The following is a 24,667-nucleotide window of genomic DNA, read 5'->3' on the forward strand; positions in this document are numbered from 1 at the left end:
TAGTTACTTAATTAAGCAAACAGAAAATAATTGTTGGTGAGGACGTGAAGAAACTGGAGCCCTTGTACATTGCTGGTGTTAAAAAGAAGCGACAGACCCAAAATGGAGTCAGTCATGCTAAGCCCCACCAAGACTTAATACTTAACCTAATCGTAGTTTCAGCCTCTCCTAGGAATTAAATTTTAAATCAATCAGTTTAGAATTTTCTGGTTAGCCCTAGTGTGGTATTCTCCCTGATAAGGACCCCCTGCCTTCCCATATGGGAAGGTGCCTGTGATAATACACTCTTTTAACGTTTTTATCCTGCCCTGTTTCTGCCTATAAAAACCTTCCATTTTGTACAACTCCTGAGAGTACCTTTCTGTTTACTGGATGGGATGCTGCCCAATTCATGAATCATTCAATAAAGCCAATTAGATCTCTAAATTTACTCAGTTAAATTTTTATTCTTTCACACTGGTGAGAATATAAAATAGTTCAGTAACTGCGGAAAACAGTTTGTCAGTTCCTTAAAAAGTAAATCATAGAATTACCATACGACCCAGCAGTTCCTCTCCTAGGTATATCCCCAAAGAATGGAGAACAGATACCCCAACAGATACATTTACACACTTGCTCACAGCAGCACCATTCACAATAGCCAAAATGTGGAAACAGCCCACACGTCCATCAACAAAAAAAGGGATAAACAAATTGTGGTCTATACACATAGTGGAATATTATTCAGACATAAACAGACATGAAGTACTGAAAACATGCCACAACATGAATAAACTTCAAAAACATTATGCCCAGTGAAAGAAGCCCGACACAAAGGTCACATATTGTACGATTCCATTTATATAAAATATGCAGAATAGGTAGGTCTGTAGAAACGGACTGCAGATTGATGATTGCCAGAGACTGAAGGGAGAGGAATGGGGGGCAACTGCTTACGGGTGTGGAGTTTCCTTCTGGAGTCATGAAAATGCTTTGAAACGAGACAGAGGTGGGTGGTCACACAACACTGTCAATGTACCAAATGCCACTGAATTGTTCACTTTAAAATGGTTAATTTCATGTCAGAGGAACTTCACCTCAATTAAAAGAATTCAATAGAAAACTCAGTCTCTCTGGCCTGAAGAACTACAGAATATGGGGCAAATAGAGCAACTGAAAAGCGAGGGATGAATCTTGGAAAGGAGAGAGCCAAAGGAAGGAACCCCCAAATTCTGTGTATAGACTCTGCCCGAAGCTCTGGCTGACTCTTTCCCCATGTAAGTAACCCAGCTGAAGATAAAAGAACGGCACTGAAATTTGAGCTACTGCCCCGAGAGAGTTTGCAGTTTAAATCAACTAGTAAGTTAATTACTGTTAAAAGAATAAAATCAACACTGAAAAAATATGACAGAATCAAGACTCTCCGTAACAACAACAATGCCCAGGATACAGTCCAAAATTACTCCACATATGAAGAACCAGAAAAATGTAATCCATTCCCAAGATAAAAGACAATCAACGGAGACTGACCCTAAAGTGATTAGATGTTGCAATTAGCTGGCATTGATTTTAAAGTAGCTGTTACAATCCTACTCGATGAAATAAATGACAATATGCTCACAAGGAATGGAAAGATAGTAAATCTTTAGAGAGCTAGAAAATATGTATATTAATACATAAAACCACATGGAAATTTTAGAACTGAAAAATAAAATACGTGAAATTCTGAAATTCACTGGACAGGCTTAACAGCAGAATGGAGACAAGAGAGGAAACAGTGAATTTGAAGATATACCTGTACAAATTATTCCATCTGAAGAACAGAGAGAGAGAGAGGAAAAAAAAAAGATTGAAAAAAGTGAATGGTGCTTCAGGCACCTGTTGCAACACATCTAATGCAGGTGTTAGTGAAATCCCATAAGGAGAGGAGAGAATAGGGCTGAAAAAATATGTGAAGAAATAATGGTGATATTTTCCCAAATGTGGTGCAAGACATTGATGTACAGATTCAAAAAGGTCAGTGAATGCCAAGCAGGATAAATACAAATAAAATAAAACCTTGCCTAGCCACATCACAGTCAAACTTCCGAACATCAAAGATAAAGGGTCAAAGAATTTCATGTCCACTTCTCAGCTTCCCCTGTTCTTTGAGTCCCAGCAATGGAATAATGAAGGGGACTTAGCACAGCCCTGAAGGTCAACCCATGAGTCCCCTGGAGCTAGCCTACCCCTTCCCACATCCTATACTGCACAGAGGGGGCAATGTTCCCAATTCCCAAACTTCAGAAGGCTTTTCCCAGTCCCATTCCTGCTCAGCTGTGGGCTGTAAGTACTTTTCTCTCTGTTGAACAGAGGTCAACTACAGGGAGAAAAAAGCCTTTTATGCCTGGGTTGCCAGAAAATCAGCGACACGTTGGAAAGGGGACCCAGGATGATCCCTGATGACCCTTTGTCCCTCTGAGCATATTTAGGCTGATTCCTCCCTCCAGATGCAGAGATCTCTGCTTCTTCTGTGATTCCCTCTTGAGCAGCAGCATGACCCTTTGGAGTACAGAAATTGGGGCCATTTTTATGGCTGGATGAGTCTTCTTAGCTTGGGGAGGGAAGTACTAGTCCTCAGGTCTCCCCCCCACACCCCGTTCCTTTGAGAAGGAGGAGGCAAGGACTGCTGTAATTGGTGCTGAGACAGAAACACTCCCATCACATCACCTGGGGAAGGAGTGACTTGCAAAGGACACTTGGACGAAGCAAGGAGAGATGAGCCTTTCTTCCTATGCCTCACACACTCCTCCCATGGGGCCAGGGCCCCAGAAGGACCGCAGAGGGGACAGCTTCCTTGGGGGCTGCCCCAGATCTAGGATGGTTTAAGAGCAATGCTGCATGGGCACCACTCTGGCAGCGCTTTTGACCTTGGGGGCCCTGAATGTCAAAGCTCTCAGCTTGGAATTCAAGGGTCTTAACCACTTGGCCTCTTCCTTGTTATTCCCGGGGGAGACAGCAAGGACCCAAGGCTCTACCTCTCCCATCCCACACCTGACTAATGGTCCCACCTCCTGGACTTGGCTCTGACAGTGCCCTCTGCCTGGAATTCTCTTCCTCAGCTTGCATCTCCACATCCGAACTACGACGCACCTTTACGTTCCTAGTTCAAATGACCCATCTTCTGCAAAGCCCTTCCTGATTCCCCCGGGGGACGGCATCTCATCCCCGTCAGATGATTGCCTCCTATTTCATTTCGATGTATTTCACATCTCCGTATGTAGTGTTAACTATATGCCAGAAGCTCTTCTAAGAGCTTTACAAATAATAGCATGTTTAAGCCTCACAACAACCTTGTGAAGCAAGAACTACCCTCCCCAATTTATAGATCGGGAAACTGAGGCTCAGGGAAGCTAGTTCGCTTGCCCACAGCCACAGAGGCAGTCTGGCTCCAGCGTCCTAGCTCCTATCCATGACCTTAGTCATGACCATAGTGCTGGACGCCCCATAAGTTGGTTGAGTAGAGAAGCAGGAATCCCAGAACTCTGCCCAGGGCCCCAAGCGGACAGGGAATAAGGAGGCCTTCCAATCCCCCTCCAGACCCAAAGAGCTTGACTGGGAGGAGAGAATGGGGAAATAAGACTGTGCCCTAACCCAGTTCAGTTTCCGACTCTGACCCCCTCACAGGGTCAACTCCACTGCACCCCACCTCCACTAGGACCCCCACTCGCTTGGCTCACTGTGCCTGTGTGCCTGCTGCTCTGCCCCCCCCCCCATGGTTAATGGATCCGTGCTGTGTAGGGAAGTGCCCTTAAATAAGTGATCAGTTCCCACAAGAGCGCTCCTGTGCTGGCCCTGGAGAATTTGCAGTTTTGTTTATTTAAAGGGATGATTCCTTTTCATGTTCTCCTTCCCGGCACAAAGACTGCACCGCAGACAGACCACTAACAAAGCAGGGCCCCTGGGCTGTTTTTCCAGGGGGAGGGCTGGGTGGGGCAGCTCGGCCCCAGCTCCCTCTCAGTCCTCTCTGCCGGGGCAGGGACAGGGGCTGGGCCAGTGGCAGGGGCAGGGCTGCCCTCTGAGCAGAGAACTGGGATCCAAGAGAGACCAACTTTAGGCACCCAGCAGCTTCTCCTTGTGTCCTCCATGAAAGTTGATGGAACCGACAGCACAATTTCAGGAGGGCTTCCGCCCTCTTGCCATTTATCTTAAGCAACAACAGCAAAAGCGCTCTAGTGCTTCCCAGATTTTACAGATGCTATTCGTCAGCTCTGGGGCAGGGCCTGAGATTCTGCATTTCTAGAAACTCCCAATGGTGCTGATGCTGGGGGTCCAAGGACCACCATCAGCCACTCAAAACATGGGTACAGCCAAAAGCTTGAATTAACCTGGCTTAACCTGGGGGAGACACATCATAACAATGGAGGCAGTGGTACTGCTATGAATAGTATCCAGTACTTACTGAGCACCTACTATGTGCCAGATGCCCCGTGCCACCACCAAGTGGAGGAGAATCTGCTCAGTGTGACAGGATGTTCCTGATCTCTGCAGGGAGGAGGAAACCAGATAGAGAAAGCTGAACGTGTTTCCGAGCACTATGCACTGCTGTCCCATTTTACAGATGGGGTCACCGAAGCTGGGAAACCTTCAGTGTCTGGGCAACGTCCTCCAGCTAGCAAGCAGCAGGGCCAGGATTCTAGCTGCCCTGTGCTCTGCCTCTGAAGACAGTGCCATTTTGTTCACAGCTGCTCAGGGGATAAGGAGATGGGGACAGACAGTGCATACCAGACAGGACCAGGCAAGCAGGCACCCAAGACACGGGGCTGAATTCCAGTTCCCTCTCCTTTAGTCTCCTGCCCGATTATCGAGATGATCTCCTGGACAAAACCTGCGAACTTCCTGGAGAAGTTTCTATGCTTGCTCATCACTCTGCTTCACCTTGTGTTACCCGGGGCCTGAGACATGAGAGCCGCATGCCTTTCGGCCCTGGGAGAGGCAGTGGGGGCCCAGGGAAGGCAGAAGCAGGAAAGGAGGATCCCAGATGCTGGGCTCTCTCTGTTACAGACCAGGAAACTGAGGCCAGGAGAGAGGAGGGGAATCACACCAGAGGAAAGGGTCAGCCTGCTGGGCGAGTGACCTGTGCCGTCGAGGGGGCCCTGTGCTTAGAAGGGGCCGCCCCTGGTTTAATGCTCTTTGGTAGCCATCTTGGAGTTCTTAATAATTTTCATTTTCAAAAGGCCCTGTAAATTATGTCGCTGGTCCTGCCAGTGGGTTGGAGATGGTGCCAGGGCCGGATCTGTGGTAACTGAGCAGCACCGTACTAGACAGAGCTGTACTCGACAGGGCAGGCCAATGCAAGCCCACACCTCCATGCAGCCCGGAGCCCGAAGGACTGAAACACAAATGGAAACTTGTGGAGAGGCCAGGCACGAAGAAGGACTTCTGAGGGCTGGGGAAGTGACATTCAAGAAGGGTGCCTCGGGGAGGCCTAGAACAGCTCCTATGTCTTCTGTTTATGACAACAGACAAATGGGTTGGCCAGGGCTGGGGAGGGGACGAGAGGGGCCAGCTGTCTGTAGGGCACTGGCCTCTCCAAGGAAACCACCACCCAATACCACCCAAACCCCGAGGGCTGGGCAGATGCAGAGTGCTCAGCTGTCCCAGCCTGTCCCAGGGTCTCCGTGTAATTGGAGCCAAGCCTTTCACTTGGCTTTCGGGATTGGCCAAAGAAGGGGGGAAGAGCCAAGTGCAGTTGGTTCACAAGCTCTGGCCTGGCCCGGAAGTCCCAGCTCAGAGCAGAGGCCTGGTAGAGGAACCAAAGCCAGGCATTCATTCCTCTGGGGCCGCTGTCCCTCAGGAGACAGCTGCTGGCATCAGGCAGAGCTGAAGAAGGAATGTGAAGGCTGGGGCAGGACAGGGAGATTTCATCAGGCCCAGGAAGACCATGACGGGGGAGGGGAGAGTGTTCTAGAACCTTAGGGCCCAACCCAGGGGTCTGAGCCCAGAGGTCTGGTCCATGGTGGGTCCCAGGGGCCTTCCAGATTCACGCATGAGTTTGGAACCAATGAGCCAGGGACAGGTTCGATCTGCTGGAGTGTCCTCTTAACCCTGCAGCCCCTTCTCCATTTTGGCCTTCCTGGGCCCCACAAGAGCATCTTAAATTTTTCAAACCAACACTACAGGCCTGTTCTGTGGCTGAGAGGAATGGCTGAACCTAAACTCATGGGGGCTGCTGTGAGGGTTAAAGGCACTACTACCAGTGGGGCCCTCAGAAGGGAGGCTTAGCAGTATATAAATGGCGACTATTACCCAATCTCATGGCTTCCAAATGCATTATACATCTCTGGAGCCAGAATGCACCTTATTGCAGATGAAATAGCAGCATTTTTCCTTTCTTAGGGGCACACAAAATAATGACGTGCCTTACAATGGATCTTAGGTTCAGTCAAATAGGGGATGATGAGAACGATGATTGTGCATATCAGATTGCATCTTTTTCAGCAACGCCGCCTTCCCTGTGAGTTCTGGAGTGCTCGTAAGTGCCCTGGTCCCTGTGGAAACAGGAATGGAGACCCCAGGTTGCTAGTGAGGACAGGAACCTGCGGTCCCCGAGGGAGGGTGCTCCTGGGGCTGAACACAATGTCACGGGCAGAGGCTAAAACAGGCTGGCAGGGTCCTAGGCAGATGGGTGAGGAGCCCAGTGGGCACTGGGTGGGACAGGGCTCCTGCAGGAAGTCCTGTGACCCAAGCAGTAATGCCCCATGTGGCAGACTCTGTGTTAGGTCTGTTCTCAAATACTCTATCAGACAACCCTCCCCAAAGCCCCCTGAGTGTGAGGGAGTTTCGTTTAAGTCCACACTTAACAGATGGGGGAAACCGAGGCTCAGGAAAGCTAAGAGATTTGGCCACGGTATTTAGCCTGGAAGTGGCAGAGCAAGGCCAAGTATGGGCAGCTGTGCAAATAGGGCCGTGTTATTTTGCTCATCGGCAGTCTAGCAGAGAAGCAGGGAGGCAGAGAAGGCTCGAGCACAGGACCTCGGTCTTCTGGCACAGCCTGGCGGTTGAGAACTCAGGCTACGGAGACGACTCCCTGGGTCTACTTCTGAGCCCACTACTTACAAGCTATGAGACTTTGGGTAAGTTGCTTGATCTCTCTGGGCCTCAGTTTCCAAATCCATATAATGGAGGAAAGCACGTTTCTTCACAGGGTTGATGAGAGGACCAGACAACCCATGTAAAGCATTTAGGCCAATGGCTCATGGTAAAGGCTCCGTCAATGGGAGCCCTGGTTATGATGCCCTGAGTTCTGCTGACTCCAAACGCTAGTTGTCTGGGGATGAGCTGTAGGTCTCCCAACCCTGTTCACGGGCCTTGTGTGTCTGGCTCTAAGAGCTGGGGTAGCAGAGGGGAGCCACGGCTGCACATCTTGAGGGCTGGGCAGGGGGCTTCATCCCTAAACCAGCAACCAGCTGCTGGTTAGAGAACAGAAGAGCGAGGGGAATGGCAGTGGCCATCTGTGCTGCTGGGGGTCAGCCCAAGGCCAGCCACTCCTGCCTCCCCGAATCCCAACCCTGCAAAGGATACCAAACCCATCACACTCCAGAGAGACCCTGGGGCTTATAGGAAGAAAGGCGAGATGGTGGCCCCCCTTCCAACTCCACACCCCAGTGGCTGGCTCTTGACCTACCCTCCCTCCCCTGGCAATGGTCCTAGCTGCTCCATGGCTAGACTGTCTGCTCCCAGATCCCCTGGACCCCAGCCTACTCTTCTGGCTCATGGCCCCAGCTCTTCTGCAGCTCTTCTACCTACCAGTTCAGTGGATATGACCATCCCCATGGCTCAAATGGAGCTGAGAGAGAGGGTTCAGAGGAATCATAGTCCTGCCAGAGGCCAGCTTTTCAGCTACGGTGAAAACCAAAATGCCAACTTCTGTATGGGGTGGAGCCTGAAAGTGGGATGTGAAGTCCCAAGCTCCCAATCTCCTTGACTTGGGACTTCTCACTTGGTTTCCTTGGCCCCGTGTCCTCCTCTATAAAATGAGGGAGCCCTTCATAATCTGACCTTAGAGGTTCTCTGAGTTCTCCTATAGTTTTAGCTCACCTATTGGCCCTTAGGGAGGCTCCAGGAACTAGGGCTGGAGGTGGGGTACAGGGAGGAAGACCACAAGCCCCACATGTTCACATGTGCAGACGGGGGAGTCACTGTGCTTTGTGTGCTACACCTCTCCTGAAGCTGGCAGAGCTTCTGGAGGCTGGTTGAAGACACCAAAAGCATGTGTCCTTGAGTGTCAACACCCATGGCTCAGCAAGCCACTCAAGAAAGCGGCCAAGCACGGTCTGACCTTAGTGGGTAGTGACCACGTAGGTGCGAATTTGCTGCCTGTAATTATTGCTTGGCAACAGAAAGGATAAACACAAAGGTCCTTGGAGGTTCTAGTCAGTCTAACAGGTCGAGAAAGAGAAATGGGATCCAGGATGGAAAAGAAGTTAAAGTGTCTGCATTTGGAGGTAACTTGATCACCTATGTAGAAAATCCAATGAAGCCTACAAAAAAGTTACCAGAACTAATCACCAAGTCTAGCCAAATCACAGGCTGCAAGACGAACACGTCAAAATCAGCTGCATTTCTATAGCCTGGAGACAAACAACTGGGAGTTGAAATAAAAAAATAACATTTACAATTTCATCAAAAATATGAAATATTTAGGGCTAAATCTGACAAGCGATGTACATAACCCGTACTCTGAAGCCCACAACACGTTGCTGAGCGAAACCAAAGAAATAAACAGTGGTGATAGATATGCTGTGCTCCTGGGCTTGAAGACTCACTGTGGTCAAGAGGTGAACCCTCAGTCTGATCTATGTCATCAATGCAATCCCAATCAGAACTCCCAGCCGGAGTGTTTGAAAAAATCTGATTCTAAAATTCATGCGGAAATGGAAACGGATTCTGAAGACAAGCTGATTCTAAAACCCACATGGAAATGTACAGGGCCGAGAACAGCCCAAACAACTGAGAAAGAACAAAGTCAGAGGAAGGACACGACCCCGTTTCACGATTCATCATGAAGCAACAGTCACTGAGACAATGCCCTATTGGTGTAAAGACAGAGAAATGAAGCCGATTAGGGTGTCCAGAAATAGACCCACACATCTATGGACAACTGATTTGCAACAAGGCGACAGAAGTAATTCAGCGGCGAAAGGAAAGTTTTCAAAAACTGAAGCTGGAACAATTGGATACCCAGGTGAAAAGCAAAGGAAAGGAAAGAAATCGATCGGTACCAGGCAGAGAAGCGTTATTCAAGGCACAAGGAAACTTTCGGTGGTGATGGGTATGTATGCTATCTTGATTTTGGTGATGGTTTTAGGTGTTACACACGTGCCAAAACCAATCAAGTGGTACCCTTGAAATACGGACACGTTTATGACGTCAAAACAAAAACAAGGTCCCTAGTGTCCCCTGAGGAAGATGGGACTCTACCATCCTACAAGACCGCAGCTTCTGGATTACCCCCTCGTAACGGCTCTGCTGGGGCGGCCTCGCAGGTCACCCATCCGCATCCCCACTCACCTGGTTCTCACCTTCTTTTGGCACCTTTCACACTTTGCTGTATTACCAACCACATGCTTGGTGCCCTCACTTAGTGAACAATTTGAGAACAGGGGCCGGTCTCAGCCTTTGCTGGATCCCGGACACTATGCTTGGCACACAGTAGGTGCTTAGAAAACTTCTGGTGAGCAAGTAGACATTCATAGCTTTTGTTATCCACCGACATATTCGAGTTGTTTCGGAATGTGCAGCAAAAGCTGCTTCAAGCCAGTAATAACTTCTTTCCCGGACCTTCTTTACCCAGGAAGAGGGCCTCTGGGCTGGGGTTTTGTTTTCCTTTAAGGGAAAACATTGGGAACAAGAGCTTCTAGTGGTGAGGAAAAAAGAAAGGAGCAGTGGTGGTGCACTTCTCACGTGCAAGGCCGTGGGGGGATTTCCCAAAGTGTTTTCGTGGAGGTTCCCCACAGTCCTCTGCGGTAGAAGCAGAGTCCACCGGAGCCAAAGCAGCAGGAGCACAGTCATCACCGCCCCCCAAATTATCCTGAAACTTCTAAGCTGATCCTCCTTCGGAGCAGTGAGCGGCAGCAGCGTCACCTGGGAACTTGCTAAAAATGCCAAATCCCAGGCCCCACGCCAACTGGCCCCATCAGAAGCTCTGGGGGAAGAGCCTGGGAATCTGCATTCTAGCAGGCCCTCCAGCGGGTCCAATGGAGGCTGAGCACTGCTCCGGGCCACCGCCTCACCTCTGTCATGAGGCAGGGTACACCTGGGCTCCAAGAATACGCCCCGAGGCTGCAGATGGAAGGGCACCCCTCAATCATTTGGCCTTCCTTCAATCCCTACGCGCCCCAAGGCCCGGTATTATAATGGGGCCACTCCCCCCACCTACCCCCATCCATCAGCATCTCGGAGGCGCGTCTTGCTTTAGCTTGCACACTTAGCCTGGGCTCAGGGGATTCGGGGTCCCTTGAGCTCTTCCACAGCAGAGGCTCAACACAAGTTGGAGTTCAAGGCCGGCTCCCCGCACCCTGAGCTAGGCATTCCAAGTTCCTGGACAGACAATAAGTCTTAACATTGCTGGCGAGGTGGCAGGCAGGGGTCGCAGACAATGGGCCTGTGTTTCTCCCCACGCCTTCCTGCAGCAGCTCTCAACCATGGGTCTGCAAGGGAGCTGCGCAGCGGTCCTCCCAACTGGTCCACTTGTCTCTGCCCAAGGCCCTTATCACATCCTCCCTCGCACCAAGACCAAACAATGTTCCTTTTTCCAGCTGGAGGTTTCCAGCACCTTCTAGGTTCTTCATCCACCAAGGCCTTAGGAGAAAGGGGTGAAGTGCCAACACCTGTCTTCTTGTCCCCACCATCCAGACCCCCGTCTTCCTCGGGCCGGAGAGACCGGGCAGTGGACAGAGCTCTCCAGCCACTCAGAGCCATAGCCAGAAGCGGCCCTGCTCACCGTGGCTGATTTCTCTTCATTAGTGCAATCACATCAATACTGACAGCAGCGTATTTATTACTGTCCTGACGACAACCATTTTTCACCCAGTGATGCTCAGCCCGATAATGAGCTTGGGGCAGAGCTAATGTGAACTCCCCTCGGCGGCTCTGGGCCCTCACAGGCCTGCCCGCCTACCCACACCTGCCTACGCTCACTCTGCCGTGGTTGGGAGAAGGGGATCCAAACGGGGCCGTCAAGGACCGCTTGGCCACGTGCATGCCACCCGTGGGGAGGAGACTTCAAGGTTGACGGGGCAAGGAGGCGTGGGCATGGCCGGCAGCATTTCCTCCAACCAAGCGCTGAGTCCTTGAGCCAGGACAGCAAGAGACACAAACAGTGTCGGGGGAGGTGGGCCGCCCGACGAGCCTGGGAGTGCGTGGATGCTTTGGGCCCTGTTTCCGGGAGCCCAAGAGCCCCAAGAGGAATCAGGAGGGTGTGACTGAAATGGATCAGCTAGAACATTTAGTTAGTGCTGGACGGGCAGGGCATGGAGCTCGGGCTGCTGGGGCAGCGGCAGAGACGCAGACTGCCGTAAGGCCCTGCTTGGCCAGAGGACGGTCTTCAGGTAACCTCTGCTCTCCTGGAAGGCCTTCATGAAAAGGCCCCTGTGCAGTGGACGTAGCTATCACAGGGCCCAACGCCTCCTACTAGCAGAGTCTTCAAACCCTCACTCAGTGCCCTGCCCCCAACTCTTCTTCAATCACGACCATAAGGGGGTGGCTTGCCCAGACAAGCACCTCTCCTGGTCCAGGGAGAGGCCAGGAGACAGGGCCCCTCATGGCGTGGAGCAAGTGGGCTAAAGCTAAGACAGCCTACAAAACACCAACCACCCCAGCAGTAAGGTCACCTAGGGAGGGGCCGACAGCCTAACCCTCACCCCTACCGCCCTAGAAGGCACTGCCACAGGCCAGTCATGGTGGATGGTGATGGTGGCCCAAGGTCGAGGTAGGTATGCACATAAAATATTATAGAAAATTTTAAATACAAATGGTTGCACAGAGAGAAAAAGAGAGAGAGAGAGAGAGAGAGAGAGAGAGAGAGAGAGAGAGAGAGAGAGAGAGAATGTGTGGGTGTATAAAGCATCTTACAATCTTACAGATGACCCAAGAGGTCATCTCATTCAAGTTTTACAAAACCAACTTTTGACATACAACCCTGGGAAGCCATGGGGCAGATACCACACCTTCCAGCAGCATCAACGGGCTTTAAAATAGCCTTTGTGTGTTAGAATGGAATTCAGACAGACTATGGCATGCAAAGCGAAATTTCACGTATTTAAAAAGTAAAAATACTAAAATGGAAAAGGTTGTGCAGCTAGCAGGCAGCTTTAGGCTGTAGGACCAGATCCCCAGACAGGGGTCCACCTCCTCCATCACTGGCGTCCATCAGGAAGAGCTCGGAAACGCTGTACTTATGCCCCACATTTTCCCAGTGAGGATACGGGGACCCAAAGACACCCAACGAGAATGGGGCATGGCCGCGGAGGCCTGCACAGCACCACAAGCCTGCTCCCTTCTCCCTCCGACATTACTATTACCCCTGCAGCACCCTTCTCTAAAGGGTTAAGTTCATTAATCGGGAACAATCATTTATATCTAATACTTCCACCCTTGTTGATGAAGGGTTATTATCTAAACTCAAGGAGTTTATAATTAAAGAAATCAGTCTCGCGCACATTAAAAGATAATTCAGAACCAACAAGGCCAAAGTGCCAAATGAGACAGCTAGACCATTGGCACCCTGAGAGCTCAGAGGCCTTTGGGAGGAACATATATTGCAGCCATTGGTGCAGAGGGGAGAGAGGAGGGAAGGGTGCTGACGGCTTACCAGGTGGTGAGGGTGGTTGAGCAGGGTGGAGGGCTGGGCAGGGGGAGGGGAGGGGAGATTGTGTCCGTGCACAGGGCCAGGTTATGGAGGGCGTGGTGTTGAAACAACCAGGGTAAAGGCTAATCAGTAGGGGGGTGATGGGAGAGGTCTCAGCTTTCAGATCCTATGGCTAAGACCCTGTGCGACAGCAGATGGGGCATCAAGAGGGTTCTGGGTTCCCTTAGAGAGAGGAGAGGCCATCCGGATTGCACCCCCTGCCCTAGCTCTGTGCTCACCCTGACTGGCGAGAAGCCGGTGGTCAAACAAGGCAGCTCCCAAATCCCAAAGCAGCATGGCGAGCCATTCCTGAAGGTGGATGTGTTGATCAAAAGCAATGGCCTGAGAAGCAGCTGACCTGCATTCACGGTCTCTTTCTGAAACACCAACTGACCTTGGCAAGTGACTTAATCTTTCTGAACTTCAGTGCTAACAAGGTTAATGATGTTAATACTGTCTGGCCAAACTCCTTCACAGGTTGGGGTCAAGAGAAAATGAGATGTCTGTGAAAGCTGCCCACAGAAATGGGAGGTTTGATGAAAGAATCAAGTAAGAATATTGACCTTAGGGCCTGGACAGCTGATCATAGCTTAACATGTGTGTTCTCTGTGGCGCATTTGCATTTTAGCTGGAGGCAGAGAATAAATCCCCAAACAAATAAATCCCTAATAGTGGACGTTTAGATGTCACTGGTAGGTCTATGACAGATGAAGGGAGCAGAAGCATTTGGAGATAGGGCATGTATCAAATACAGGCCCAAAGATAGCCTTGCTTCCCAGACACCAACATGACAATAATGACAGTGATGAATTTATCAATATTTATTATGCACGAAGTACGGTCCTATGAGCTTAGAATATATCAGTAAACCCTGTCACAACCCAGCGAGATGAGGACTACAGTTGTCCCCATTTTACAGATGAAGGAACTGAGGCACAGATAGGCTATGTCACACATCCAGGGTCACCAAAGCAGTAAATGACAAGTAGGGTTTGAACCCAAGGAGTCGTCCCTGCTTCGGGCTCCTTAGAGGCCAGTGTTGTCCTACCAGAGCCCTGTGGTAGCACATTCGGGATTGGCTCTGAGTCTAAAGCAGGAAATGGGCATATGTACCAGATTCACAATTGGCTCATGTTATCTGGTGACAGCCAAGTGTCCAGATGCCCAGCCATATTTCTGACCATTACTCAGATTCTGGGCAACACAACTGCCTCCCTCATTTGAACACTGACTGGCACCTTCACAGAGTGCCCAGTGGGGAGGGTCCAGGGTTCTCGCTCCAGCAGGCCCTTGAGCGTCACTCGTGTCCACCCCAGAAGCCGAATTCCCTGAATGGACCAAGTTATGGCTCCCCTCAGGAATATCACATCACCAAAATTTCATCACCCCTCTGGGTCACTAATAGCTGCCTCTATGGCATCAGACCTGTATCGCTTTTTTGCTCTGCTCCATTCAGATTAGAAAACTTGTGGGGCTCAGACACTGGCAAGCCAGTCATGAATGCCCCAAGTGACCTTCAGGAGACTCCCCGAACATCTCTATGTCACCCCACCCCCAGGAAGGGACAGAGCAGAAGGAGGAGAGGAGGAGAGGGAAGAGGGGTTCCTGCCCTGACCTCATGAATTCTGCCAACACAAGGCCCAGTGAGGACACAACCAGGGTGGAGGCAAGAGCCAGGAAGACCAGGAATTCAGGGGCTATTTGCAAACTCTACCACCTTCCCTGGATCAGCCCTGGTCTCCTAACAGCACAAATGTCTGAGCATCTTTCACTGGGAAGACACCAGTGAAGGATGCCGTGGGGGCAAAGGGCAGCCTGGGACAGTGGAAAGATGACAGGCGTTGGGGTCAGAGAGCCCTGGGTTCACATCCTGACCTCCTGACTTCCTGGCTGTGGGGCCTTGGGTAGTTAATCGCTCTGAGCCTCAGTTTACCCACATATTGGAGTCGAGGGAGCACAAAGGCAGGTAATGCTTGTGAAGTGCCTAATGCTGTCTGACATGTACATCTGCGCGCCAAACCAGAGCTCCCATCCCTCTGTAAATCCCCAGGATGGGGAGAAAAGGTCAAATCACTCTAAACTGGGGATGAAGCAAAAGAGAGACAAAGAAGAGGTGGGTGAATGACACAGTAAAGATACCAGAGGGGAAATCTGAAAGCTCAATGCAACCTGACATCCTATCTTAAGACCACTTGGAGAGGCAAACACAGAAGCACAGATATAGTTAAATTAGCTTATGAAGTGCTTTGGATCTGTCAGGTTCTGTGCGGAGTGCTCTGCTCCTGCTTTGTCACTGACTTCTCTTGGGATTCAGACAAGAAAACGGGGGCTGACAGTTAAGTGACTGAATCCAAAGTGGCAGAGCTGGAACCCAGGTCAGCCCAGTTCCAAGGCACCCACCACGGTACATGCCACTTCTCAACAACTTAAGGGGAAAAATCCCCAAAGCAGGGAAGTGATAGCACAGACTGTGGGGTGACTCTGGGATGCTTTAGGGATGGCCCCGACCTGTGTAAAGTAATTCTCCGTCTGAAATGCACTTCTGGAGACCACAGCGCCATGTCTACAGTGATGCAGGAATGCTAGACATCGCCAGTGCACATGGAGATGTTGGTCTCCTTCCCAGCACACAGTAGCCTGCGCTTCCCAGCTCCTTTGCCATTGGGCAGGACCATGTGATCGGCTCTGGCCAATGGGCTGCAAGGAGAAGTGATAATGAGCTAAGCATTTAATTGCTGATGTATGTTGTTCTCTTATGTACTTCAATCGGTGTCTCCACACATGGATGGGCATTACCCCCCAAACCCCTATCATCCTCCCAATTTCCTCCACATCACACAGGTGGAGTTCAGCTGGTTGGTATTGAATAATAAGGACCTGGGGGCCACCCAACCGAGAGGCCAGATGCCTTTATGCCTTAGGTGAGCGTTCATTCATTCATTCAATCTTCACACACTCATTCATTATTTTCTAGCTCATTTTCTGTGCCAGGCACTACCCTAGCAACTGAAGGCAGAGCAGTAAATAAAATAAAGCCCCTACCCCCATGAGAGACCAACAGTAAACAGATAACGAAGTTAATATATGTCCGACGGAGGTGAGTGCTATGGGGAAAAGTAAAGCAGGGCAAGGGGTACAAGGAGATGCTCATTGCTTGGGGATGATAAAGGGATGTGAGAGGAAAGGCCAGAAGGAATTGAGGAGTGGGCCTTGCAGACGTCTAGAAGAAATGGGCACGGCCTCAGGGATGGCAGGAACTTCAAGTGTCAGGTGGGAGGCCACAGCTAGACTGGCAAGTTCTAGGAACAGAAAGGTGGTCAGTGCTATGGATGGGAGTGAGTGAAGACGAGGTTGGAGAGGCAGCTTGTGCAGGGGGAGGGATTATGTCACCCCCATACCTTGTGGCCCACAGATTAGGAGCATTTAACATTTATTAAGAGCATTTTTAAAGTGACTGGGATCATCTCATTTAATGTAAAAAAAAAAACAAACAAAAAAAACCCAAACCCTAGCAGGTAGACATACTTATTTTTAACAATTCCCTCATTTTACAGATGAGAAAACTGAGCCTCAGCTCAAGGTTGCTCAACAGTGGAGGCAGGATTCCAAGGGGCCAGAACCCAGACTGGGAACCATTAGCCATGTTGGTGCCTTCGGTAGAGGAAGGTGAGGGGCTCTCAGGGCTCCCGTGGCCAAAGAGGGGCTTTCTGGCCCAGACACCTGGCTGAGGAGTCTGACGAACGGAGCTGTGCAGCCCCTCTGGCCCCCCCTGCTCTGCCCATCTCTTGTCCAGCACCGCTCACTGGCCCTGCCTTCTGCCCAGCGTGTGGACAGCAGGGGTGGGAAGACAAGGAACAACCAGGACGTCTCGGCAACCCTGCTTGTTTTCCTTTCCATTGCAGGCCGCGGGGCGCTGCTGGCAGTTGCTGCTGGCCCATTTGTTGCTATTGGCATCCCAAGGCCCCAAATTATGATGACTAATTCCCACCGCTTTAGGCAGCTCCAGGGCCGTCTGCCGCAACGTGCTCCAGGGGGAGTCAGGCTGGAAATCCTGCAGGCAGCACCCTAACACCCAACATCAATTCCAACTCAGTCTCTTAACTCCCTGAGGGGCCAGGAGTCAGAGACATGGGAAGGGAGGTTATAGCCAATCAGAGGGCTCCTTCAACAGTAGCCAAATCCTAGGATAACCAGCCACAGGGAGGCCAATTTCTTCATCAACATAGAGTACAACTGTCTAACAACCATCTTGGTTTTTAAAGTAGTGAGTCTTCCATCACCAGGGGTATGCAAACAGACACCAGATGGCCACTTGTCCCACGTCTGTGGGCAGAGGACAGAACTAGATGACTTTTTATGTTTCTTTCAAGTCAAATGCACTGATTCACGTCAGTCCTGAGGATGGAGAATGAGTTCATTCTCCCTTACCGTTTAGCTTACAGCCCAACTGTGTCCTGTGGTACAAAGTCAAATGCATACCAATACAGTTTAACACATCATTTTAAAGTCAGCCGTTCAGGCACTGTTTAAACAGAGAACTGCTGTAAAGGACTTGGCCTCTTTCCCAGCCTCCCTTCTCTGATGGAACAAGGTTCCTGGCCCCACTCTGGTCTTCTAGGAGAGGACATAGGGAGAGGCAGTTGATAAATATTTGCTGAACAAATGCATGAAAGAGAGGATTTCTGAGACAGGTGTCAGGCTGCCAGCATGATAGGGACTCTGGTTGGGGGTCCTGAGTTTGTTTGTCCCAGGCAGGGGAGATCTGCAGTGAATAGAAGGACCAAACTGTGTCGCGCATCTAACGACAGCCAGAATGTTCCAGACTCCCCAGCTAAAGACAAGGGCGCACTGGGCCAGGGAGAGAGGGGTGTGGGGCAGTGAGCCACCTCTCTGGCCCTGGAAGAAGGGGGTGTAGGGAGCAGGGACACCTCCAGCCAAGTCTTCTGTGGGGCTTTTGACGCGTACCAGCTGAGCCCCAGGCAAGTGGTAATTAGCAAGAGCCCTGATCGATAAGTTATTTTTTGCTGTCAGTAATTAATAATTACAGCGTAGCCACACCATGTAATTAAACTTTCATCCTGCTCCCTCGTGTGCTGTTTGGCTTTTATTGTGATTAGCTCCCAGCACTAAACTTTCTCCCTCTGGAGCCTTCAGGAGCCTCCGGAGTTGGGCTTCCCAAACCTCACTCAGGGTTTCCACTGCCCGGCTCACTCAGCTCATAGTCCCTTTTGTCCTATCCCTCCAGCCCCCCTGCCCAGGCACCATTCTCCTGAAAGACCCTTCTGGAGCAGCTGGCTGGGCTGCTACTGCCTTCCTTCCAGCCTCTTAGCCTCCTCAGGATGTCCACCAGCAGTCACCAAGCTTCGCAGCTTGGTTGAAAAATCTTGCAAGGCGCTTGTTAAAATGCCGACATCCAGGCTCGCCCAGATGTCTCCAATCAGAGTACCTGGGAGCGGAGCCCAAGAGTGCTGGACAACCACTGTGAGACAGAGTGATGGAGCCAAGGGAGGAAGGAAGGAAAAGAAGGGTCTTGGGTGAGGAAAAGGCATTTGAGGTCTTTTTGGTGGGTGGCCAAGAACCACTCCCCATGGTCCGCTGGCTTAGAGTGTAAAAACACTCATTAATAATAATAACAATTACCTTTTATTAAGCACCTGGGACTTGCTGTGGCCTCCCCTGAAATACCTTGATTTCTCATATTGACTCTGCTCTTTCTACAATATCACTCACTTCTTTTGGGAAATGAATGGAAATTGTGTGACATCCACTTGAAGGGAAAATAGTGACATGGTGGCTTTCAGTAGAAGCAGGTGATGTTGCCTGGTTCCACTACCTGAAGAAAACTAAACTCAGTCTAGATAAAATCCGGCCATGGCCAATGGGAGGTTTTCCAAGGGAGGACCACTGTTTGGGCCCTCACTCTGTCACGCTTGGAGAACGAGGCTCCGGGGCTCAGAAGTGACACACAGTGCTGGCGGCTTCAACCACCCCAAAGGTTAATGACATGGCCTCAAACGTCCACTCTCTAACCCCAAAGCAGATAAGAAAGCACGCCCCAGCCTCGTGGTCTGACCCTGCCTTCCATCCAACACACAAACGCAACATTGCCCCCAAGCCTGGGCCCAGACCAAGTTCCCACAATCCCCTGCATGGTTTGCAGGCTGGGAGACAAATGGAAGGAGAGTGCCCGATGGAAGCAGGAAAACACTCTCTCAGACCAGAGAACACAAATGGAGCAGCAGGGGATCCGGGCAGCCACTCTCAAAAAGGCAGCAAACAAGAGAAGCAGGAGAGGGAGTACATCAATCAAAGAGACCTTCACTGCTTCTGACAGGGTGAACCCCTCCCGCAGGAAGCACAGAGAGGAGACAGCTTGGTCTTAACTTCAGCAGGGCAGGTGTAATCTTGACCTCAGGTGGAGGGGACAGGTGTGGAGGTGGGGCATGGAAGAAACTTGATGACGCAAAAGGAAAGACCTTCAGGTGCCCTGGGGACTCCTTAAGGGCCTGGGCCTGAATGGGACAAGAACTTGTGAATCACCTGCCCAGGGAAATCACCCCAGTTGCTGGAGTCCCAGCTTGCAGTAATTAAGTTAGAAGTATCCATACAGAGGCTGACACCCCTCTGAGCCCTTCCTGTCTCCTGGCTTTTGGCTGGTAACCCCATAGGCATCTCAGAACAAATCTGTGAGGTGCCCCAGAGCAGACCGCAATGGGTTCCTCTTCTGGCAGCCTCACAGCCTGGGACCCTACCACAAGGCCACCCCAGCTGCGGATGGTCCTGGTTCAGGAAAAGAGGGGCTTAGAACCAAGTCCTGGCTCTGCCCCCAGATCATCCTGCAGCTTTGGTCAAGTCACTTAACGCCCCCAGACCTCAGCTGTCCCACCTATTAAACTGCTACTAGAATAAGATGACTTCTGAGGTCCTGCCTGCTGGAAGGGTTTATGAAGATCATAAAAATAATAATAACTTTTATTACCTTACATTTACAGGGCCCGTTAACAAAATTTCTAAGTGCTTTAATGTAAATTACCTTGTAAAATCCTCCCCACAACCCTAGGAGAGACGATTATTTCCATCTCTTTGATCTTGGCTCTCTGGCCTGCCTGACTCTGGGTGTACTAGGGTACCCCCACCTAGATTAGCAACCCCAGAGGTAGGTGGGGCCCCTCCTGAGGTTTCAGCCTCCACACTTGAGCGGCCTTGGTGGGAGGCGTCACACCCCTCCTGAGCCCAGAAGAGGGAAAGCCAAGCCCCTTGAGTCTTGGGGCTCAGTCCAGGCTCCTCTCCCTCTGCCCCCAGCAGGCGCCGCTCGGACTCCGCTGGCACCACTGTCTGGGTCTGCGAACCCCAAAGGCAAGAAAGCAGGGAGGCAGCCATCCTCCGCTTCTGGGACCTGCCAGAGGACTGGGAGTACATTTGGCCATCAGCCCTCTGGAGGGGGGCAGTGCTGCTCAGGGCTCGTCATCCTTCCTAACACGCCCACCCCGAAACCCATCAGCCCTTCTCTAACCACGCTGCTCCAGGCAGCTACAGGTCAGAGTGGTGGCTGCAGAGACAATTGAGCGCCCAGTGGAGCTGGAGGCAAAGGCAGAAGTTGTGTGTCTGGGAGTGGTTGGTGGGGGGGAGGCCTTAGACCCTCCCTGTGCACCACCCCTTCCCCCCCAGAGGTCTGGGGCAGCACTGGAGACCTGGGCTCCGGCCGGCACCGCGAAGCTCCCCAGCCCCAGCAGCCCACCAGGCAGCCAGGCGCGGGCTCCCTACGTGGCCAGGCCCAGCAATCGCGGCGACCAGCCGGCACCCAGCGCCGGGACTCAGGCTCCTTCCCGCCGCCCTTCCACCCCACTCCCTCACCCCGGGGCGGCCAGCGTCTGCCCGGCAGGGCCTTGCCCTTCTCCGCGGACAAGGAACCGGGAACCTGAAGCCCGGCCTGAAAAGCTCGGAGGAGCCAGGCGCTGAGCCTGGCAAGGAATGGCGCGCCCCTCCCTCGCAGGCCGGAGGGCACCCACAGCGGGTGGGGGCGTAGTGGTCCCCCTACCTCATCTTAGGTTCTGATTCTCAGCCTCCTCGGGCAACGCCTCCCAGCACGGACCCCCACCTTCCTTCACTGGGAAGCCACAAGTCTCAGAAAGACTGCTCCAACCCCCGCAAATAAAGCCCCCAAAACTCGAGGAGGGGGGTCCTGAAACTCCCTGGAGAGGGCTCTGCCCAGGCTAAAGCCTGTGTCCAGGAGGCCACCGTGAGGCCAGCAGGTACCCACGCCTCCCCTATTCCCTTCCCCGCCCCCTCCCCTTGCCCCCATCCCAGCCCCACGTGGGGGTGGCCCTCCTACCTTGGGCTCTGGCCTGGGGGATCCGGTGCAAGGCCAGAAGAGTCCAGATCAGCAGCCCCCACATGATGAGCAGACAGGGGTGGGGGGGGGGGTCCTCCGCACTGTTTTATAATCCTGGTGGGGTCCAATACCCCGAGGCTTCGTCCTGCGAGACAGTCTACGCGGCTCTGGCCCGGGGCGGTATATGCCCAGGAGGGGCAGCTCTGGCGACCCCAACCCTTCCACGTCCTCTCTGTCCAAGTCCGAAACCGGCGGCGCGCCCGGAAGGCGAGGGGCGAGCCGAGAGAAAGAGGAAAGCCGTGCTCTCGGACTCCGCGCGCCTCCCTCCCTTAGCACCCCAACTCCGACTTCTTCTTCCAGGCAGGCGGCCTCAGCGATTCGGTCGGGTCGCGGGCTGGGCTCCGGACTGAAAGGACAACTTCAGGAAACTTCCTCCAGTGGCCACGTTGCCCGCCCCCCGCCCCCTCCCCGCCCCCTGGCTGGGTCGTGCGGGAGGACGCAGTCACAGCGGTTCCAGGCGCCTGGCCCCGGGGGCCGGGCGGTAGCCGAGCGTGGCGGCAGACGCCGGTGGGGGGATTCTTTCAGGGGCGCGGGTTTCGGGGGGCGCGGTTTGCATCGCGGGCCGAATCTCCCTGGAGCTGAAGTTTTCTTCTCTCTAACTTTGCAGGCGGCATCTGATGGCGCCGAGCCACCCCTGTGGGCTCCACAGCCCTGGCGCCCAATCTGGGGTCTCTCGGTCCCTCCCAGGGGCGCTGGGCCCGGGCGCGCCCTCGGCTCCGCGCCCAGCCAGCTAGCAAACTTTGCGGGTCCCGCGGCCCGGCGCGCAACCCCGCGCGCCCATGTCCGCGCCGGCTGCGGGGTGATGGGGACGTCTCCTGGGCTGGCGTCCGGGACTGCTGCAGGCGCCTGGGCACGAAGCCTCCTGCCGGCCGGAGGATGCAGACCGGCGGTTCTGCCCTCCGCCGCGCCCTGGCCGGAGCTCTAGGCAAGACGCACGGAGAGCCCGGCGGGCAGCCCCGGCTCCCGAGGCGCGGCGCCTCCTCCGACGCCCGGCGCTAGCCGACCGCCCCTGCGCGGAGAGCAACGGCCGCCGCGCCCGCCCCGGAGCTTCGGCCGCGCCGCCGCTCGCCGAGCCCGCCGCCCGCCGCTTCCCGGGCTCGGCGTCCGGGGAGCCGCTCCTGCCTGTGCCGAGCCAGAGCTGCGGGGGCAGCGTGAGCCGGTGACGAGCGCGGCGGAGGCGGAGGCGGCGACGCGGAGAGGCGGGCAGAGCGCTACCCAGTGGCCACGACTGGAGAGCAGCCTCCGCGCGGGGAGGGGAGGGGGCAGGCGGCGGCGGCCCCGAGCCAGGCCCGGGAGCGAGCCCCGCAGAACACGATTCGTCTGCACTGTCGCTGGCGCCCGGCGCCTCCGGGACCCGCCGGGGGGCAGCAGTGCCAACCTCTTACCTTTCGGAGGAGAGGTGCTCCCTGGGCCCCGCACGCCTTTCTCAAAGGCTTCTCTGATTCCCACTGTCGCTCATAGCGGGGAACCCCAACACCTTCCCCGACTTGCAGTGACAGAGCTAGAGGGTGTGTGGGGATGAGGGGGTCGGTCAACCGGTTGATTCCTGCTGCTTCCCAGGTCAGGCTTTCAAAAGTCTGGAAACACTCAGGGCAGAGAGCAAGACAAAAAGGAGGCCAGGGACTTACAGAAGGCCGAGAAAGTGAAGTTGGTGCCAAGGTCTATGCATGTTTTGTTTCTCATGAGCTGTTTGCAAAGGGTTGAAAAAGGAAAATTGGTCAGGGAGCCACGAAAAGGAGGATTGGGAGGTTTCCTCCCTTGTGGGCCAGAGGAGTGAGCAGGGCCGGCACCCGGAATGGTGAGAAGCCCAGCTCAGCCCAGCTCTGCTTTGCAGGACCTAGTTAAGCTTTCCTGGGCACCACACAGCTTCGCTTCCCTGGATCCTTTCTCCATTAAAACATATATATATATATATATATATATATGTTTATATATATATGTTTATATGTTTATATTTTAAAATATGTATATTTTAATATATATATTAAAAATAATATTTTATGACTGTTTTAGCACAAAGACAACTATATTAATATTACATGTTAAATCATTTTTGTCAACCTAAACGTTCATTTATTTCTTATGATTTTAAAAGAAATTAAATATTTTCACGGGCCCCTAAACGACCATGCTCTCTGGCACTTTGCCTGCTGAGTGGAGTCACATGGAGGAGTGGGCCCTGCCCACTTGGTATAAATGCTGGGAAGCAGAGCCACTGAGACCTGCCCCTTCTGCCCCAGCGCTTTCTCTTCTCTCTGTGGTGGCCCACTCCACCCTGAAGGACACCCCTTCTCATTGCTGCAGAGGGGATACAGTCACCGAAACCATTTCATTATTTTTCTATTCTCATTTCACCTGCCTCAGAAAAAGAACTGTGGGTATTTTCTGAAAAGAGCTGAGAAACTAGCCTGCCTTCCCTACAGTCCCTCAATCACCGGATTCAAGCATTTTGTGACTTTTTCCCCAGGTAACCTGTGCTCCATCCCAGGCTGATACCCTTTTGGCTAGCTGATTGGTAAATGAGAGCACATTGGGGGCAGGTGGCCTAGGAGGAGGCTGAGCAGGGAGCCCCTTCCCTCTGATGGCCACACCATTGCCAGATGCTTAGGGATGCCCAGCTGTGACCTCACATAACCCCAGCTGCTCTAACCACCCAACCTAGAGCTCAGGCCCTTCCCTGACCACGGAGAACAGCTGGTCTGCAGGGTGCTGTTCCTTTCCTGGCTCACAGAGGGGGCCTGAGAGCCAGGTTTGCCTGGCACCTCTCCTCAGCCAGCAGAGGAATAGCAGAAACCTATATCTCGGTTCTCAGAGGGTGGAAGCTCACATCGACAGTTGTGTGAAACCTCGGTTTCACCCTCTTCGTGTCCGATCCCAGACTTCCAGCAGCCAGGATTCTGAACTGGATACTCCTGGGGCTCCAAATAGCATTTGTTCTCTTTGTAAGAAGAGACTTAACCATGTCTCTTCACAACCATATGCAGCCCCAGCACCTTCTGGGAATTTGATCCCAAAGGCCAGGGCAGGGCACCAGCCAGGGGCTGCGGGGAGGGAGGAGGTTTTCTTTTGTGATGGAAGTCACCAGGCATGCCAGCATGTTAGTGAGCAGAGCGGGCAGCAGCGACCAGCAACTCTTATGGCAAATCTCTCTCATCACCAGGAGTGGTGAAGGGAAGACATAGGCTCTTTCTGGCCTCAGTCTGGACACACGCATACACAGGAAGGGAACTATCTGATTTTGCTTATCAGAGTTTCGCTGGCCCAGGAGGAGGCTGAGCAGGGAGCCTGCCACTTTGAGAAGGGCTCATTACTGGGAAAGTCACTTACAGACACTATGACCTCATTCTTGCCACCAGCGGCGTAATTAGAGGTTGCAAATGGTGCAGTTATAGTGGGTGCCACATCAG

The 24,667-nt window shown here is 52.7% G+C and overlaps 1 protein-coding gene across 2 annotated transcripts in view; it reads right to left on the minus strand.

Moving 5' to 3' along the window:
- SDK2 (sidekick cell adhesion molecule 2) overlaps positions 1-21,386 on the minus strand; it is a 245,641-nt gene extending 224,255 nt beyond the window's left edge. For both annotated transcript variants that reach the window (XM_081029413.1, XM_081029412.1), the window contains exon 1: positions 21,201-21,386. In XM_081029413.1, the coding sequence (XP_080885539.1) occupies positions 21,201-21,264 (64 nt within the window). In that variant the 5' untranslated portion in view covers positions 21,265-21,386. The remainder of the gene's footprint in view (positions 1-21,200) is intronic.
- Between the last annotated feature and the right edge of the window lie 3,281 nt (positions 21,387-24,667).

The sequence above is a fragment of the Rhinolophus hipposideros genome (genome assembly GCF_964194185.1).
Source record: "Rhinolophus hipposideros genome assembly, chromosome: 20".
Classification (NCBI taxonomy): domain Eukaryota; kingdom Metazoa; phylum Chordata; class Mammalia; order Chiroptera; family Rhinolophidae; genus Rhinolophus; species Rhinolophus hipposideros.